The sequence below is a fragment of the Manis javanica genome, chromosome 13 (genome assembly GCF_040802235.1).
Source record: "Manis javanica isolate MJ-LG chromosome 13, MJ_LKY, whole genome shotgun sequence".
NCBI classification, from domain to species: domain Eukaryota; kingdom Metazoa; phylum Chordata; class Mammalia; order Pholidota; family Manidae; genus Manis; species Manis javanica.
Genome location: NC_133168.1, coordinates 49582445 through 49597447, shown reverse-complemented (window position 1 = coordinate 49597447; position 15003 = coordinate 49582445). Strand labels below are relative to the sequence as shown.

Sequence of the window (15003 nt, the reverse complement as noted above, 5' to 3'; positions counted from 1 at the left end):
AGGAATCTTACCCGTCTCTGGCTAACCAGTCATCTTGCAGGGCCATACAGGGAAATGTAAAGTTGGCAAGTGAGAGAGAAGCAATATTGTTTGAAACAGATGGTGTATTTTTAAGACACAGTTCTTTAAAATATAGGAGGAAAATGTAAAGGAATGATAGTCCCTGGCCAATTGAACCTATAGGAATGGACTAACTTTAAAGTATTCCCAGCAAAGGGGTTAATATGAAGAGGACACAGATTAAGTCCTTATTTGTTCAAAGGAAATGGGCTTAAATTAGAGGAAAGTAAAGTTGAATCGAGTAACAGGAAGACATTGCTGGCTCTGGGGAGAACTTTTATAAAATTAGAATGAGGTATAGCAAGAGACTGGAATCTCTCTTCTTACCTACTCTTACTGTGCTACAAACATTTTTTACACGTTCTGAGATTGATCAGATCTCAACAGATCAGTGTTTAACTGGAGATGAGGATGGCGGCACCTACTGTCTGCACCACTTGCACAGCAGGAAGCCGGTGCTGCCCTGTGCCATTTTCCTCCATGTTTTATCTCCTCTTTCAGAATGTAGACTCATGGGGATCTGAGATGAAGCCCTGTGTTTCTTTGGACTTTAGACATCAACATGTGTGGTACCTTACAACCTAATAAGGAGTCAGTGTTTCTTGAGTAAATGTATGAATCACAACTTAGCGATCTGTTTATTATTAACAAGCAAGAATCCAAGTTTCACTCCACCAAAACATTGACACTGATTTTATTACAATTTCACTGTTCTTTTCAGTGTCCATTTCATTACTTGAAATGGAAAATATACTTCATTATGTGGATTAATTTCATTGTTAAACCATAACCACAATGATATTTAAAATAAAACTTAAATGCATGATTCCAACCAATATCCTTAATGAGGCAAGACCAATGAATAAATGTAGGCATTGTTGTTCAGTGAAACTTTTCTATTCATAAAGCTATTGGATTAAGAAATTAACATTCTTATATTAGGCTGGTTGGCATTTATTAGAGTTTCACAAGTACTTCTTACGAACGCTATGCATTTTACTTTGTCAAACCTGTTTCAGCAGATAACTAAAGTTCTTGATGAGATGGGGATGCTTAATATTTGGCCCTCAAACACTGGAGTTATAAAAAAAAGAAGTTAAAAGGAGAACAACAGAAGAAAGATCTTAGTCTTGGATCTTCACTGGAAAGTATTTGGTAACCTAGGTCTCGCAGACTTACTTTGGAAAGACAGCTAAGGAAGTTTATCTTTCGTGCCATCATTTACCCCAGCTACAATGCCTTTGGTGTCCACTGTACATATACTGCTTCTGCCCTGCGAGGCACTATATCCTCTTAATCCTTTCATCTCCATTTAGAATTTACTCAGACTGTTCTGGTCTCTAGAGGACTCTGCTGTCTATTTGATTGACCGATCTCTTCTGCAATGTTAGCTTCTGAGAAAACAGTTCTTTCTTCCACCTACCTTTCCTGGCAAGGAGGGACATGGGTACCAGACCTGGTTGGATGGAAGGTTCTGGGAGCCTTGGCCAGTGCAGAATGTGGGGTTGAGGAAGGCAATCCAGCAGGTGACCTTTGGGAAAAAATAGTAATCAACCAACCTGGATTACTTCTTTGTAGGGAATGAGTAGAAAGGAGAATCCAGGTATAGAACAATGGGGAAAGTGGAGGAGAATAAAATGGATGGCAATGGAAGACTAAAGGTGGAAATTCTTGAGCTGGATACTGATTTAGCATCAACTGTTTTTTTCTTTTTTGGTTGAAGTACAGTTGGTATACAATATTATATTGGTTTCAGGTTACATCATAGTGATTTGACAATTACATATTACTACAAAGTGCTCACCACAATAAATGTAGTTACCATGTCACCATAGAAAGATATTACAAAATTATTTATATTCCCTATGCTGTACTTTCATCCCATGACTTATTTATTTCATAATTGGAAGTTTGTACATCTTTATCTCCTTCACCTAATTCGTCTCTCTACCCACCCATCTTCCACTGCAACCACCAGTTCTCTGTATTTATAAGTCTATTTGTTTTGTTCATTTAAAAAAATTTCACATGTAAGTGAAGTCATGTGAGAATTGCCTATGTCCTATTTCACTTAGCATAATACCCTCTAGGTGCGTCCATGAACAAATAGCAAGATTTCATTTGTTTTTATGGCTGAGTAATATTCCATTGCAACATCAGCTTTGTATACAGTGCCAGTAGCCTCAGCCATGGCTAGGGAGGGAACTCTCAAAGGCATTAACTACTTATGGACTCCTTAGCCTGTTCTGAATTCTCACATGGAATGGCATTTTGGAACCAGATGCCATGTTACTTTTGATTAAGTGGGAATTTTGATGCCCCATGTAAGCAATAGGTAAATAGCAGGCTAGCATAAGCCTGGTGATGAGCTGGAGACTCAGGGACTTCCTCTTAGGATAGAAATTAAATTAGCCCAAATTCATGAATTTATAGCTTAGGGCTTCAATCCTTCAAGAATTTGATGTGTCTGTGGATGGCATTTACCAGATCTTAGTGTGCCTGTAACTCTTAGATGCTGTGGTAATGCTAGGGGATAGCATTAGTTGTTTTCTTATTAATTTTTTTCTTTACCTCTGCATTTTTTCTCCTTACCTCTTGCAGGTTCCCATAAGTCCTTCCATAAAATCCTTGTCTGTCTCTCATTGCCGTATTATGTCTTAATGTCCTCTGAGCCCTGTTCTAATCCTCTCAACAGAGCTCAATGGCTATCACTTAACACACTTGTTTTTGTGGGATTTTTGTTTTGTTTTGTTTTTTCCTTCAAATGTTAAAGTTCCCATCCCCAAGCAGCATTTTACAATTGAAAATTGCCTTTAGTTGCCCATGGTCTTATTTATATTTTGTATATATTTTAGGCTACTTGCATTCACATGTCTGGTGTTGGGTCAGCTTAGATTCTAAAACATACTAAGAAAAAAGCGGCCTTAGATAATCTCATTTAAAAAGGAAACATTGTCCTGTAATATTCACATATTCTACTTTGCAGCTGACTACAGAAGACGTTTTGTGGAAAATATTATGGATGAATTGTTTCTAAATTTGACTGAATTATTTGATTAGCTGGAAATTATTTCTCCACCCCCAACATCTCCTCAGTAGAGCTGACTTTTAGCACCTGGCTTATAAAAATCCTTCCTGGCCTTCAGTACTTATCAGTGGAACATGATACAGTATTTGAAGGTCATTTGGCGCTATCCATAAAATTACACTTTGCTGCCTAAGGGAAGCAGCTTTCTTTTTTCCTATCCAGATATTTGCCATGATGTCACTGCTGTTTTCAGTTGTCCTAGTATTACTGTTTACAGGCATTACTTGAAATAATGTATAAATATCCTCTCCCTTTTTATTGTGTAGCATAAACACAGATATCCTTTCACTTTTAACATTTTCTTCCAGTGTTTGTCTATGGCCTTCCTCTGGCTGGCCAAAGGTGGCTCTGGAAGGGTGGCTTTGTTCTCCTCTAGCCCCACTGAGATGTGAGGTGATTTCCTTCTTGTGATAAATAATGACAAAGAATCAAGAAGAATCTAATAATAATGCCCACATCGTTTCCACAATATACTCATCTATTTAGCTTTGGTTATTATCAAAAGCTTTTTATTTTTTTAATCAAGTTGCCTTGTGTCCATGCTTTTATAAGCATAGGAAAGTTGACGTCAATGTATATACATGTCATACAAAAGGCAAGAAGTTGTCCATTGGAAATAAGTAACACCAATATTATACTCTACTATTCCAAAAATAACTTTAAAAATATTAATGTTCTTATTTGGTGTTATATCCACAACTGTTTTGTTAGTATGATGGCAGGCATTATGAGTCAATAGCAACCTACTTTATGAACTAGAGGGGGGGAATATCAGAAAATTCTGTTTTGTCAACTAGTCAGTCAACACCCAGAATGAAAAGCCTTGTCAACAGCTGAACATTTCTCCTGGATCTCAGATCCAAGTATATGGTTAAGTTTGTTAGTGAGACTTGCATGTTAGTGTAAATTCATCTATATTAACTTGTGCTTTACGGCATATTGGCAAACTGTAATGATGAGATTCTGAGCTAATAGAGGACATTATGAGGGCTTTTGAATGACAAGTTCAAAAACATCAGGGAAGATGGGAAGACTTGGTGTTCATTAGTGGACCCCCTTCTTCATTTCATCTCTGCAAGTGTGTTGAGAACTTGATGAAAACCTCAAAAAGAAAAGAGCATAGCATTGACATGGAAAAGGCAAAAAATTTGATTTGTCAAGAGCAGTAAAAATAGATAAAATGTTGGTGAAAATTTTGGATGCTGATAACTACCTTTGAAGTCACATGGTTGGGAAAAAAGAACCAGGTATTAGATATAATTATGGCAAGAAGCTGGACACCCATCAGGAAAGAACAGTCTTAATGAGTCAGCTTCAGATAGACCCAGGAGGTCTGAGAGGCACAGACCACAGGAGAGGATGGGATCTCAGGATGGGCTGTGCAGGTGATCTCAAATTATTGGTCTGTATCTACAGAAATGGCTGTTTGTGGGGGTAGGAACACGCGAGGTGGAGGTGAGTGGATAGCAGTGGCAATCAGAGAGGAAGTGAAATTCTTACTGAGGAAGGAGTGGTAAACCACAGCATAGCCTGAAGCATATTAGGGGCAATGTCTTAAACAGAAGTCACGACCCAGAGGCTTATGCTGGAATGTCGTCTGGGCCACTTGGCTAGTGAGGAAGTGGAAAATTCCACCTGTACCTGGTGTTAGTGTCATTTATAATCTACTTCACCATATCTCTGATAAGGTGCCAACATACAGTAGGCATTCAATAAATATTTAAACTTTGTGTTAGAGATTGACTTGATAGGATAGAACCAGGGAATGTGTACTTAACAAAATGTAAGCTAGTGCTAATTTGTGACTTAATAATAGGTATTGTCTGATATGAAATCAGCCCTTTCTTTTGTGTCTTTCTATTCCCTCTTAAGGAAGCCTACTTTCAGGCTAAATACTCAGAGTTACAGAGGCATAGAACAATTACCTGTTAATTGCCTTTTGTTTCCTGATGACTGATTTCTTTGCTGTCTACTTTTCTTGTTCCTGTCGTATACCTGTATAGTTTTGCACAATTAAATAAACACTGCCTTAGAAATTAAAAGGTTGTTTCACAGGCAGCAATAATTCAATAATTAATAATTGAACAGTGAATAAGCATCTGCTGTGGCAGTCAGTTCACTGAACCCAGATATAGTCAGATGAAAACTAAAAGCCCACAGATTATTGCCCCAGGGAACACACAGTGTAGTGTGAGCACAGTGCCATATGTGGTAAAGCCTGCGGGGAGCCTGAAGAAGTGAGGAAGTATCTTTCTTTATTCCAACCTCCCGTGGAGAAAGGTACCATGATATGAAATAGGGTACAACAACTGAAAAGAAGATACAACTGGAGAGCCCGTGATAAGAATGCAGAGCAGATGATGGGGTTTAATCTCCAGGTGGCTGCACAACTAACCGGAATAAGAAAAGGTAAGAGGCCTGGAGAAGAACTGTGTCAGGTGGATACAAGTCACGGGGACAGATTGAATTGACAAACTGAAAGCAGTGCATATGCAAACTCGATTTGATATGCTCTGAACCAGTATTCCAAGATCTTGATATTTTATGCCAAAGCTCCTTTGCAGATCCCTTTACCCTAGTCTTGGAAAATGATTTTGGCAGGAGATCCTGTGGCTACAACTTAGCTACATGTTGAGTTGTCTCTCCAGTTAAGGAGGAAGAACTTCATGAGACAGATCTGGGGAGCTCAGGAACAAAGGCTCTCACTTCTACCCAGAACTAGAGATCTAAGAGGAAAGACCTTGGTCTGGTGGCCAGTGACAGTCCCCAACTTCCCCATTGTGTGCTCCGTGTCTGTGCAGAAGAAGGAAGGGAGTTTCTCCAACGTGCCTTGGCTATTGCTTGATTTCCCTGCTTGCCTTCCTGACTTGTGCCTTCCCTCTTTTCTTTCCCCTAGGCCCGGGGAATGGTGCTGCCTGTATCCCTGTTCTTTTGGCAATATCCTCTGAATTTGTGTTGCCATAGTTTTCCATGAGAGCGACAAGCCAGCTTTGCAAAGCTAGCTCTCAGCAGCATCACTAATGTTCTTCTCATCTTCATTTTACCTAGGCAGTGTTGTGTAGAGGATATTCTGTTCATTTGCTCATGATGTGGCTTGTGTGAAAATTGGGTGACTACTCTTAAGAGTAGGATGTGCTATACAGATGTTGCGACTTTTATTTTTTAAAGAAAAAGGTAGCTGAAAGAAATAATAAGTAAATTTTATTCCCCACCCGAAATGAAAGGGGTAAGAATATATACAAAGAGTACAAGTAAGTTTGTTTGAAATGTGAAAAAAAAAGTACTTTTCAAACTATAGCAATTGAGTCAGAGGGAAGAGAAACGGAATCCTTTCCTTGGGTTCCGAAGCCTGCCTAAAGTGGGGAGCGGCCACAGTGGTATTGCTTTCTGATCAACTTCTTACTGCCTTCATGCATTGTAAGTGTTCTTTCTTTCTGAATGTCAGAGCCGCTTCTAATAATTACTGCTTTCAGCTAAACAATAGTAGGCATTCACTTCCAAGGGGTAAAAAATGACTTGGGTCATTCATAGGCTGTAGCTCTTCCTAGTCATTCAAGTTCAGTGTATTTTGAGGGACAGAACCATTACAGACTATTAATAGCTTCACCATCCCATGATGGCAGTGATTATTCCTTTTATATCACTGCCTAAACGAAAGAGAAAAATCTACCTAGCAGAAACTTTTTCTTTCCCCCAAGATGGAGATAATGTTGGGGAAGCAGAGTGAATTTTTAAAACATTAAAAAATTTTAAACTTTTTTAAAACAAAGAAAGTATTTTTAGAAGGGGGTAATATTTTAAGGTCTTGCCCCAGTGTGACCCCAACCGTATTTTAGAAAAAGCATTGGGAAGGTTTCTCATGTAATTTAAAGAGGTATGGTGCAATGGTCAAATATGTGTTCTCCAGATTAAGTGTGGTGGTCATTGAAAAACATTAATTATAGTTTGTGTCAACAAGATAACTTTGGGTTTTGTTATGTGCAATTCAAACGCAGAAAGAGTGGAGCATCTGATGTGAAAAAAAGTAAATTCTGCTTTCTTGTCTTTCTAGGCTCTGTCCATCTAGTCTATAATAGTGAAATTTAAAAACATCCTCTTTAGTCTATTTGGTATAATAAAATGACTATGGAAGAAGAGGGGAGGACACTAATCTTGGTTCTACCATCACTTTGCGGGGTGACTGCAGAAATTTTAACCCTGGGGTCTCATTACCTCATCTAGAAAATGATGGGGTAGGTTTAAATCTCTAGACTCCAGTACCATTAGAAAGCTTACACTTCAGGAAGTGTGGCTTTATCCAAGATAGCTGGTCATTGAGGTTGATAACATCTGTGGTTGATGATCTGGATAAGAAGGCTTTTTTTTGCACATTATAAACAACAAAAATAGCCCCCAAATTAACCTTATTCTTCTGTCTTGAATTTCCCAATCCAGCCACTTCTTTTCTTGCAGTGGAAATAAATGTAGGATCAAGAGAATAAAAAATGTGTAGCCTTAGAAAGAATCTGGTAAGAAAACAAAGTAGACAAAACCGCCTCCTAGCATCAAAGGACTTCAAGAAAGCAGACTGGGGCCACAAAAATGCCTCTAGAAGGGGCAGAACCAGAAGACAAATTGGATATGAGTATAACAACAGGACTCTTGATGGGCAGGGAGACAAAAAGTAGACATTGGACCGGATAGTTAAATATGAGTTCAAAGAAATATCCTATTCCGAATGAATTTGCCTTGAGATGGAAGTGTGGATAACACTGGAGCATTAAGGAAAATGCGTATTTTCAAATACACTGGCCAACAGGGGAAATTTAGAATTTCTGCCCCTTATATATGTGATGGATAAAAGCAAATTAGGAAAGCTATCGGCAAGGCAGGGGTTTTTAAGTGACGTTTTCTTCTTTGTCATTGTAGAATAAGTTAAACATGGATGTATTATTGGAATAAGTCCCAGTTGATGAAAGGCTATAAAACTAAAATAAACAAAGAAGTAGGTCAAGAGTCACTAGGAAAGCTGTCTGTTTCTTTCAGTGAGGCTGTCTGGAGCATTGCCCACAAAATTGCAAAGTGCTGTTTGAGATCCATGAAGTGGTGTTTTTGAGAAATTCTAGGACAGCAGTTTTCAAAGTGTGGTCCAGGCAAACCTGGGGGTCTCAAGACCATTTTTCGGGGACTTGGAGATCAAAACAATTTTCATAATAACACTGAGATGCTATTGGCCTGTCTCATTCTCTCATAAGAGTATAGGGGAGTTTCCCAGAGACTACATGATGTGCAATATTGCAAAAGATTGAATGCAAAAGCAGATGTGAGAATCCAGATGTCTTCTATTAAGCCAGACATTAAAGACGGTTTCAAAAATGTAAGACAGTGTTACACATCTGACTCTTTTGGGGAGTGGTATGAAAAATAGTTTTTCTTTTTTCCCCAAGAAGTTGTTTATGTTAAGATTTTATTCTTATTAAATCAACTATTTAAGGGTTTTTTTCAGTTTTAATATCTGGTAGTATATGTATCAATAGATACAACCTATATAAGCAAAAGAGAGATTTGGGAGATTCTGGAAAATTTTCAATAGTGTCAAAGAGCTCTGAGACCAAAAGACTAAGAACAGCAAGCTGTCCTTAGAGGATAAGCAATTTCTCGGAACCTGGTAAGAGGGGAAAGGTGACCCTTCTAAACTATGGGAGGGGCAGTTATATTTAATTATACACATGTTAACAGTGATACTAACTTGAGTGCCCTCTTCACGGTTTGCCTATGTGACAGTTCAGGAGGAATTCTCATTTAATAGCTCACTGTAAACAAAGTAGTCAAGGCTGTTGATATTCTTCCCATTTCATAGACAGGAGAATTTAAGATTAGAGAAGTTACATGATTTTCCAAAATCATAGAGGTAGTTAAGTAGAACTGGGATTATTTCGTGTTTTTGACCCCCAGTTCTACATGTTTCTGTGTCATTTTGTTGACTGCATTGGTACCCGGGTAAATCATCAATCAGCTTGTTTTCTAGTATATTACATGGCAACCTCCACCTCCTTGTGAACAAAAAGTAAATAACAGACATTACTAATACCATGAATGACATCAGTACCTCTGACATTCACTGACCAGGTAGAAAAATAGCACAGAAAAATAGGATAAAGTGTTTCTGGGGAAAGATAAGGAAACAAAGCCCCATTTTTTATGAACACAGAATGAGAACATGCGAGCAAAATGAGAAAGAACATTCCAGGAAGACACATAAGGGTCTGTAAAGTTAGTATTTGCAGGAAAAAAAAGTCACGGTGATTAACACTATTATGTGTTGGAATGCTAGCTGTACAAAAGCATGACTTGTGCAGCTCGCTAAATAGCAACTTGTTTTAGCGGAGAGTGTCTAGATCTCTCTTTGCAGTTCTAAGAGGTGAGAAGTGCAAGTTTTTGAAGAGTTGCCATGGGATGATTAGCGCATCAGAGGGAGTGAGGAAGAAAAAATGTAGAGTGACTGTTTGCCAGTAAGTTAGGTAAGAGTGATTGATAGTTGCCTGTGATACAAACTGTTTTTCTTTAATTTCAGCACCATGTGTTGGCTTGGATCTTTTGGAAATATAGCATATTCTTGCTCTGCACTTCATTATGTCTGGCAGATGTTGCTTTATGTTCTTGAACCCAATTTGCAGAATGAACATGGTATCATATAACATGTTCTTTAAAACAGAAGAGAGGAAGCTAGTAACTGGCCTCTTACCAGGATAATTTTAAGATGGGCCAGACATTCAACCATTGCCTGTCTGGAGTTCAGAAGTAGAGCATGTTCTAAGAAAAGAGGTGGCATGACATGTTCATTGGTGTAAAGAGTAATTAAAGAGTGTTCAGTATCATGTTTAGAGAAAATATAAAATACCTACCATGCTGAGGAGGATTGTCTATCATTGAATGCTTGCCTCCTCCCCACTTCACAACCTCTATAATGTTTAAAAAATGTTTTCTTGCAACATTTACCAGTGATGAAAAAAAAAAAAAAAGAAATCCTTTCCATGACTCAGTATCTTCAGGTTATCACAGGAAACCAATTCAACTTCTGAATCTTATTAAAGTCAAAATATTAAGTCAATTCATCAGCACTAAGCGATTAGATTTTCACTTTATGCATGTTTTGAAAGCAGGACTTGATATAGAAGGTGTATTTACGTAACAATGCTGTTGCTCAATGCCCTTGCGTTTTTCTGCACATGCTATCTTAATGGAAATTTACTGGAAATTCTTGCTAGAATAAACACATTCCTCCAGGAGTGAAAGGCTTAATGTACTTTTAGTTCAACTGCACCTCTTTCTTGTGAGCAGATAAACCAAATTATTTGGCATTAGTCATTACACTTCACACATTCCTGAGTACTTATTGTAGTTTCCCATGGGGCAAAGGGTTGTAGGCGGTAGGAATAAGGAGACAATCCTACACTATAATGCGAGAGAAAACAAAAGCAGCGGTAGTGCATCTACATATTTGATATGAAATAAAAAATGAATCTGGGAGACAGTCTATAAATTAGTTTTAGCTATCCTGGTAAAGCAGAATTAAGGAACATGACCAGCAGGGTGAGCTACAGATGAAAGATAATAAAACAAATTGTTTTTTGCTTTTAAGAGAGCGAGTTTTCTTACTCACATTTTAATGTAAGAATCAGAGTTGTAAACTGTAAGATGAGAGCACTGAAGGTGCTGTGGCCTCTGGGGCAGAAGGAGACCAGGGTAGGATGCAGGCTTGTAAACCAGATGGTTGTGACGGGGTGGGAGGGGGATGCACTCCTCGAGTTAAGGGATGGCGGGGGCAAACAGTGGACAGTGGAGAGCAGAGGAAAGGCTCACACCAACATGTCTGGCTTCCTCGTGTTGGCCCTAGCCCTAAAACGCACCCACCAGCACCCACGGTTGCTACTAGGGAGACATTATAGTGACTGTTCATTCATTCATGCAACCAGCATTCATAAAGTACATAATCAAAGTAGAACCATCTTTAAAGGAATAAAACTGGCTCATTAGCATATTACAGCTAAGCAGTCAGTTCTATTCCATTTGCAGCAATAGGCAATTAAGTTCTCTGACTTTCTCTAAGAAAACAGTTGGAATTAAACTGCTGGGTAGTGTGACCAGAGATTAGTGACCCTTTACTTAGGTAGTATTAAATCCTACTGTTTTAAATAATTATCAGAAAGACCAGTATAAGTGTGAAAACATTCACATGCTATAAGAGCTTTGTGTTATTGTGTTTTTTTCCCCCTTATATGTGTAGTAAGTAGAACTAATCTAGCAGAATATTACTTCCTGACATCCTTTCAGGAGATAAAGCAATTTAAAATTAGAGTAACAAAACACCAGTTTACCAGTTACTGTCCACACTCAAATTGTATTTAAAATTTTTTTTAAATAAAAATGGGAAGTACCATAATTGAAAAATTTCCTCTTTTAAATAATTAGAGTTTTTTACTCTATCTTAGTATAAACAATAATACTATGCCTGTTGTATATAGGTTTTATTATGAGGCCCTTTAATTCAATTTTAGAAGTAGGTAGGATATGACTTATAAAGAAAATAGTTAACTTGAAGTCATAGGAATACTAATTCATCCTTTTCTTCACAGATAATATTTGAGAGCTATTTAAATGTAACTCCTAGTTATTCAGAATTGCCAACAAATGAACTTTTTCCAAGAAATGAAATTTTGTCACATTTAAAAATATGTGTAAGTAAAGGATACATTTCTAAGTAAAGATTAAAAGTTACTTTCTATAGTAGAGTGTAACATGGGGTTAATATATCATCCTTTTTATGTTTTGATTTCAAAAATAAAATGGAAATTCAAGTAGTACCTCATTCATCAATTACAGATATTTGCTATGTAGTTTGACTGAGTTTGGTTTACAGATATACGTGATTAATATGAAAGACTGTGTACAATTCAATCTCAATTTAATTAACTAATAGCCTCTGATGAAGATTCAACCTGTTGCTAAAAATAAAGTTTCAGGTTTAAAGGAATCTTAAAATAATTTAAGTGAAATAGAAATGGAAAAATGACTCATCACATTGCATTTTGTTATTCATACTTTTGCAGAGAATAAAAATCTGTTCATTCTATAAGCATATTATAATCAGCAACTCGAGGGAAATAGTTTTAAAATATGTATCTCTTTGGTTTTATTAAGGAGACCTTAAGGAGTTGCCAAATTCTCCAGCTTGGTGCTATTTTAGAAATTGTAACTACTTCTCATGCACTAAAATGAACCATATTTTCTTTTTAATTTATAGTCGCAAATATGGCCAGTACACTATGAACCAGGAAATCACCAAGCTTACGGAAAAACCTCCATTTGACCGATCAAGTTCCCAGGATTCTTTGGGTGAAGTATCTATGGAGGACTACTGGGCTGAATTAGAAAATATCAAGAAATCTAATGAGAACAGACAAGGAGACCAGGAAGTGGTGGTTGTCAAAGAACCTGATGGTAAGAACAAACTAAATAAAAGTTTCTTTGCTTCTGTATGCATCTATGAATACATGGAAAGGAAGAGAACAAAAAAATATTAAAGATAGGACAACCCAAAAGAGATAAATGCTCCTTGTTTGTGGCACATTTATGGATTCAGCTGCCAAATATAAGCAACATGAGTAAATTCACATAGAAATGGCTAGAATCTTGTTGGCAAAGCTTACTGTATCAGAGACTCTTAGGGTTAGAATCGGTCTTTGAAATCTCCTAACCCCCTTTAAATTCCTTCTGTGGCTTCCTAGACACATGGTCTTTTGCCCTCTAGTGAGTGTAGATGCTGATGGAAAGCTCATTGCTTGCAGTAATAGTGTTTTTTCCCTTGGTTAGTCAGCTTGAGTTTTGATACTCTATTCATTTACAATCTTCTCTTCTCTACCTTTGACTCACTGGCTATAATTTTGCCTTTTGTAAGAGCAGACTAAGTCTGTTTTTACACAATAGCCTTTCAAATGTGTGGGGTTAGTTATCTTGTTCCTCTCCAAGTCCTTCTACAAGTAAAACAAATTCACATAAACTGATCCTTGTGGATGTTTTTCAGACCTATTCCTGTCATGGTCATCTTATCTTTCAAAGTGTAATATTCCAGATTGGATGCAATGCAGCAGGTTTGGCCAGCTAACCTCAAAGGGCATAGATTTGGGTAGTGTAAGATGGCAACAGCATTTTTAGCTTCCACATTTGCTTCTTTCTTGTATTTGGCCCACAGTTTCTCTCAAGTCTCTTTCTAGACCTATTTTGCACAGTCTCCCCTACTATACTTGCAATTCTGGAAGAAACATGTAGAAATACTTCTTTTCCCCCTTAAATTTCATACCATTTCTTTGAATCTCTCTAATTCAAGAAGTCACCAAATTTTTGATGGCCAGTTCTGCCATCTATGATACTGGTTTTCTTTCTATGCCTTTGCCACCCATAGGTTTGTAAGTACATAATGTCTGTGATGTGTTGACATAAATGCTAAATTAAGAAGAGCCATACGCAGTGCCTCATGGCCCACTAGGAGTGATCTGCTTTTAATGGAAGACTTACTACTAAATGACTTAGCACTGAGTTGTTTAGGCAGCAATATCTACATAAATTAGGTTTTTCGCCTTTGCTATAACATGCTTGAAAAATCTACCAACAATACTTTAAAAAGAAAAATTGGAGATTTTTATCAATTTAACATATTTTACATTTGTAAAAAATGTGCTCATACTTTTGTTTGGGTTCTCTTTCATTTTATTCTCATTCTTATTATACCAGTAGAGTCAATGATAATTTATAAATAGTACTTATTTATGATTATCAGTAGTACCTTTGAAGCTTTCTGTCTCAGTGTTTCAAGATGGAAGAGCATTGCAGTAGTCTGCTGAATAAGGAGAAAACATTCTACAGAGAACAGCTGTCAAGCCTTATACATAGATGTGTGTCATTAGCTATTTCATAATTTTCCAAGATTAAGGGAATTTATAGATTGTTCATAATGTGATTTTCAAGAACTGAAAGTGTTTCTTCATGCCCAAGTCATATCTTTCCTTTAAATTGAGTTTTATCTTTATTTTTAATGGATCATGTGACTCTATATTATAATCTTGTTTACTTTCCTTACCATGGCAATGTAAATTTGTTTTCAGGCAACTTGGTTTTATACACATCTACTGAGTCCTACCTTAACAGCATTAATACTAATGGCTGACGTTTTATGTCATAAACAGTTTTTGTTGCCTGGCATGAAGAATTCCTGGCATTACCTTATGTTTCTTGAAGCCAAGGTTACTAATACTTGATTTCTGCCCTAAAGGAGTTTATATGTATGGTGTAGAAGGATAGAAAACAGGCCAATTAGTACTGTATCATGTAATGCAGACTATAGTAGAACTCTGCATACTTCTTCCCACATGACATTCTCGCATTTGCTTGGAGGTAGCCAGGTAGCTGTGCATTTGGTTACAGATAAGAAAACAGGCCAAGTGACTTGTCCAAAGTGACATGGCTATCAAGATGCAGAAATGGGGTATGCGTGCAAGTCTGCTGGGTTCCATTCACTTTCCTTTATAAACTTGGTGCTTGGAGCAAATCTCTTCTAGTTATCTGTCAGTTTTTATAAATTTTCATTAGATCTTCTACCATATTTGCTTTACTGTTTGCTTCCTGCTTTCAGTCATTTGAATTGGTTCACTTATGTAATTTGTTTCCTATAACAAGCTTTTTTTTTTTTTTTTTTTTTTTTTTTTTTTTTTATTTATTTATTTTTTTTTTGAGAGGGCATCTCTCATATTTATTGATCAAATGGTTGTTAACAACAATAAAATTCAGTATAGGGGGGTCAATGCTCAATGTACAATCAT

General features: G+C 37.1%; 1 protein-coding gene across 6 annotated transcripts in view; it reads left to right on the top strand.

The window, feature by feature from the left end:
• The window catches only part of ARHGAP18 (Rho GTPase activating protein 18), a 162133-nt gene that overhangs the window by 92440 nt on the left and 54690 nt on the right, over positions 1-15003 (top strand). For 5 of the 6 annotated variants that reach the window (XM_073219599.1, XM_073219603.1, XM_073219598.1 and 2 more), the window contains exon 2: positions 12432-12628. In XM_073219599.1, the coding sequence (XP_073075700.1) occupies positions 12432-12628 (197 nt within the window). Of the gene's footprint in view, positions 1-11763; positions 11866-12431; positions 12629-15003 lie in introns of all 6 variants that reach the window. The other variant, XM_073219600.1, reaches the window with a different exon arrangement.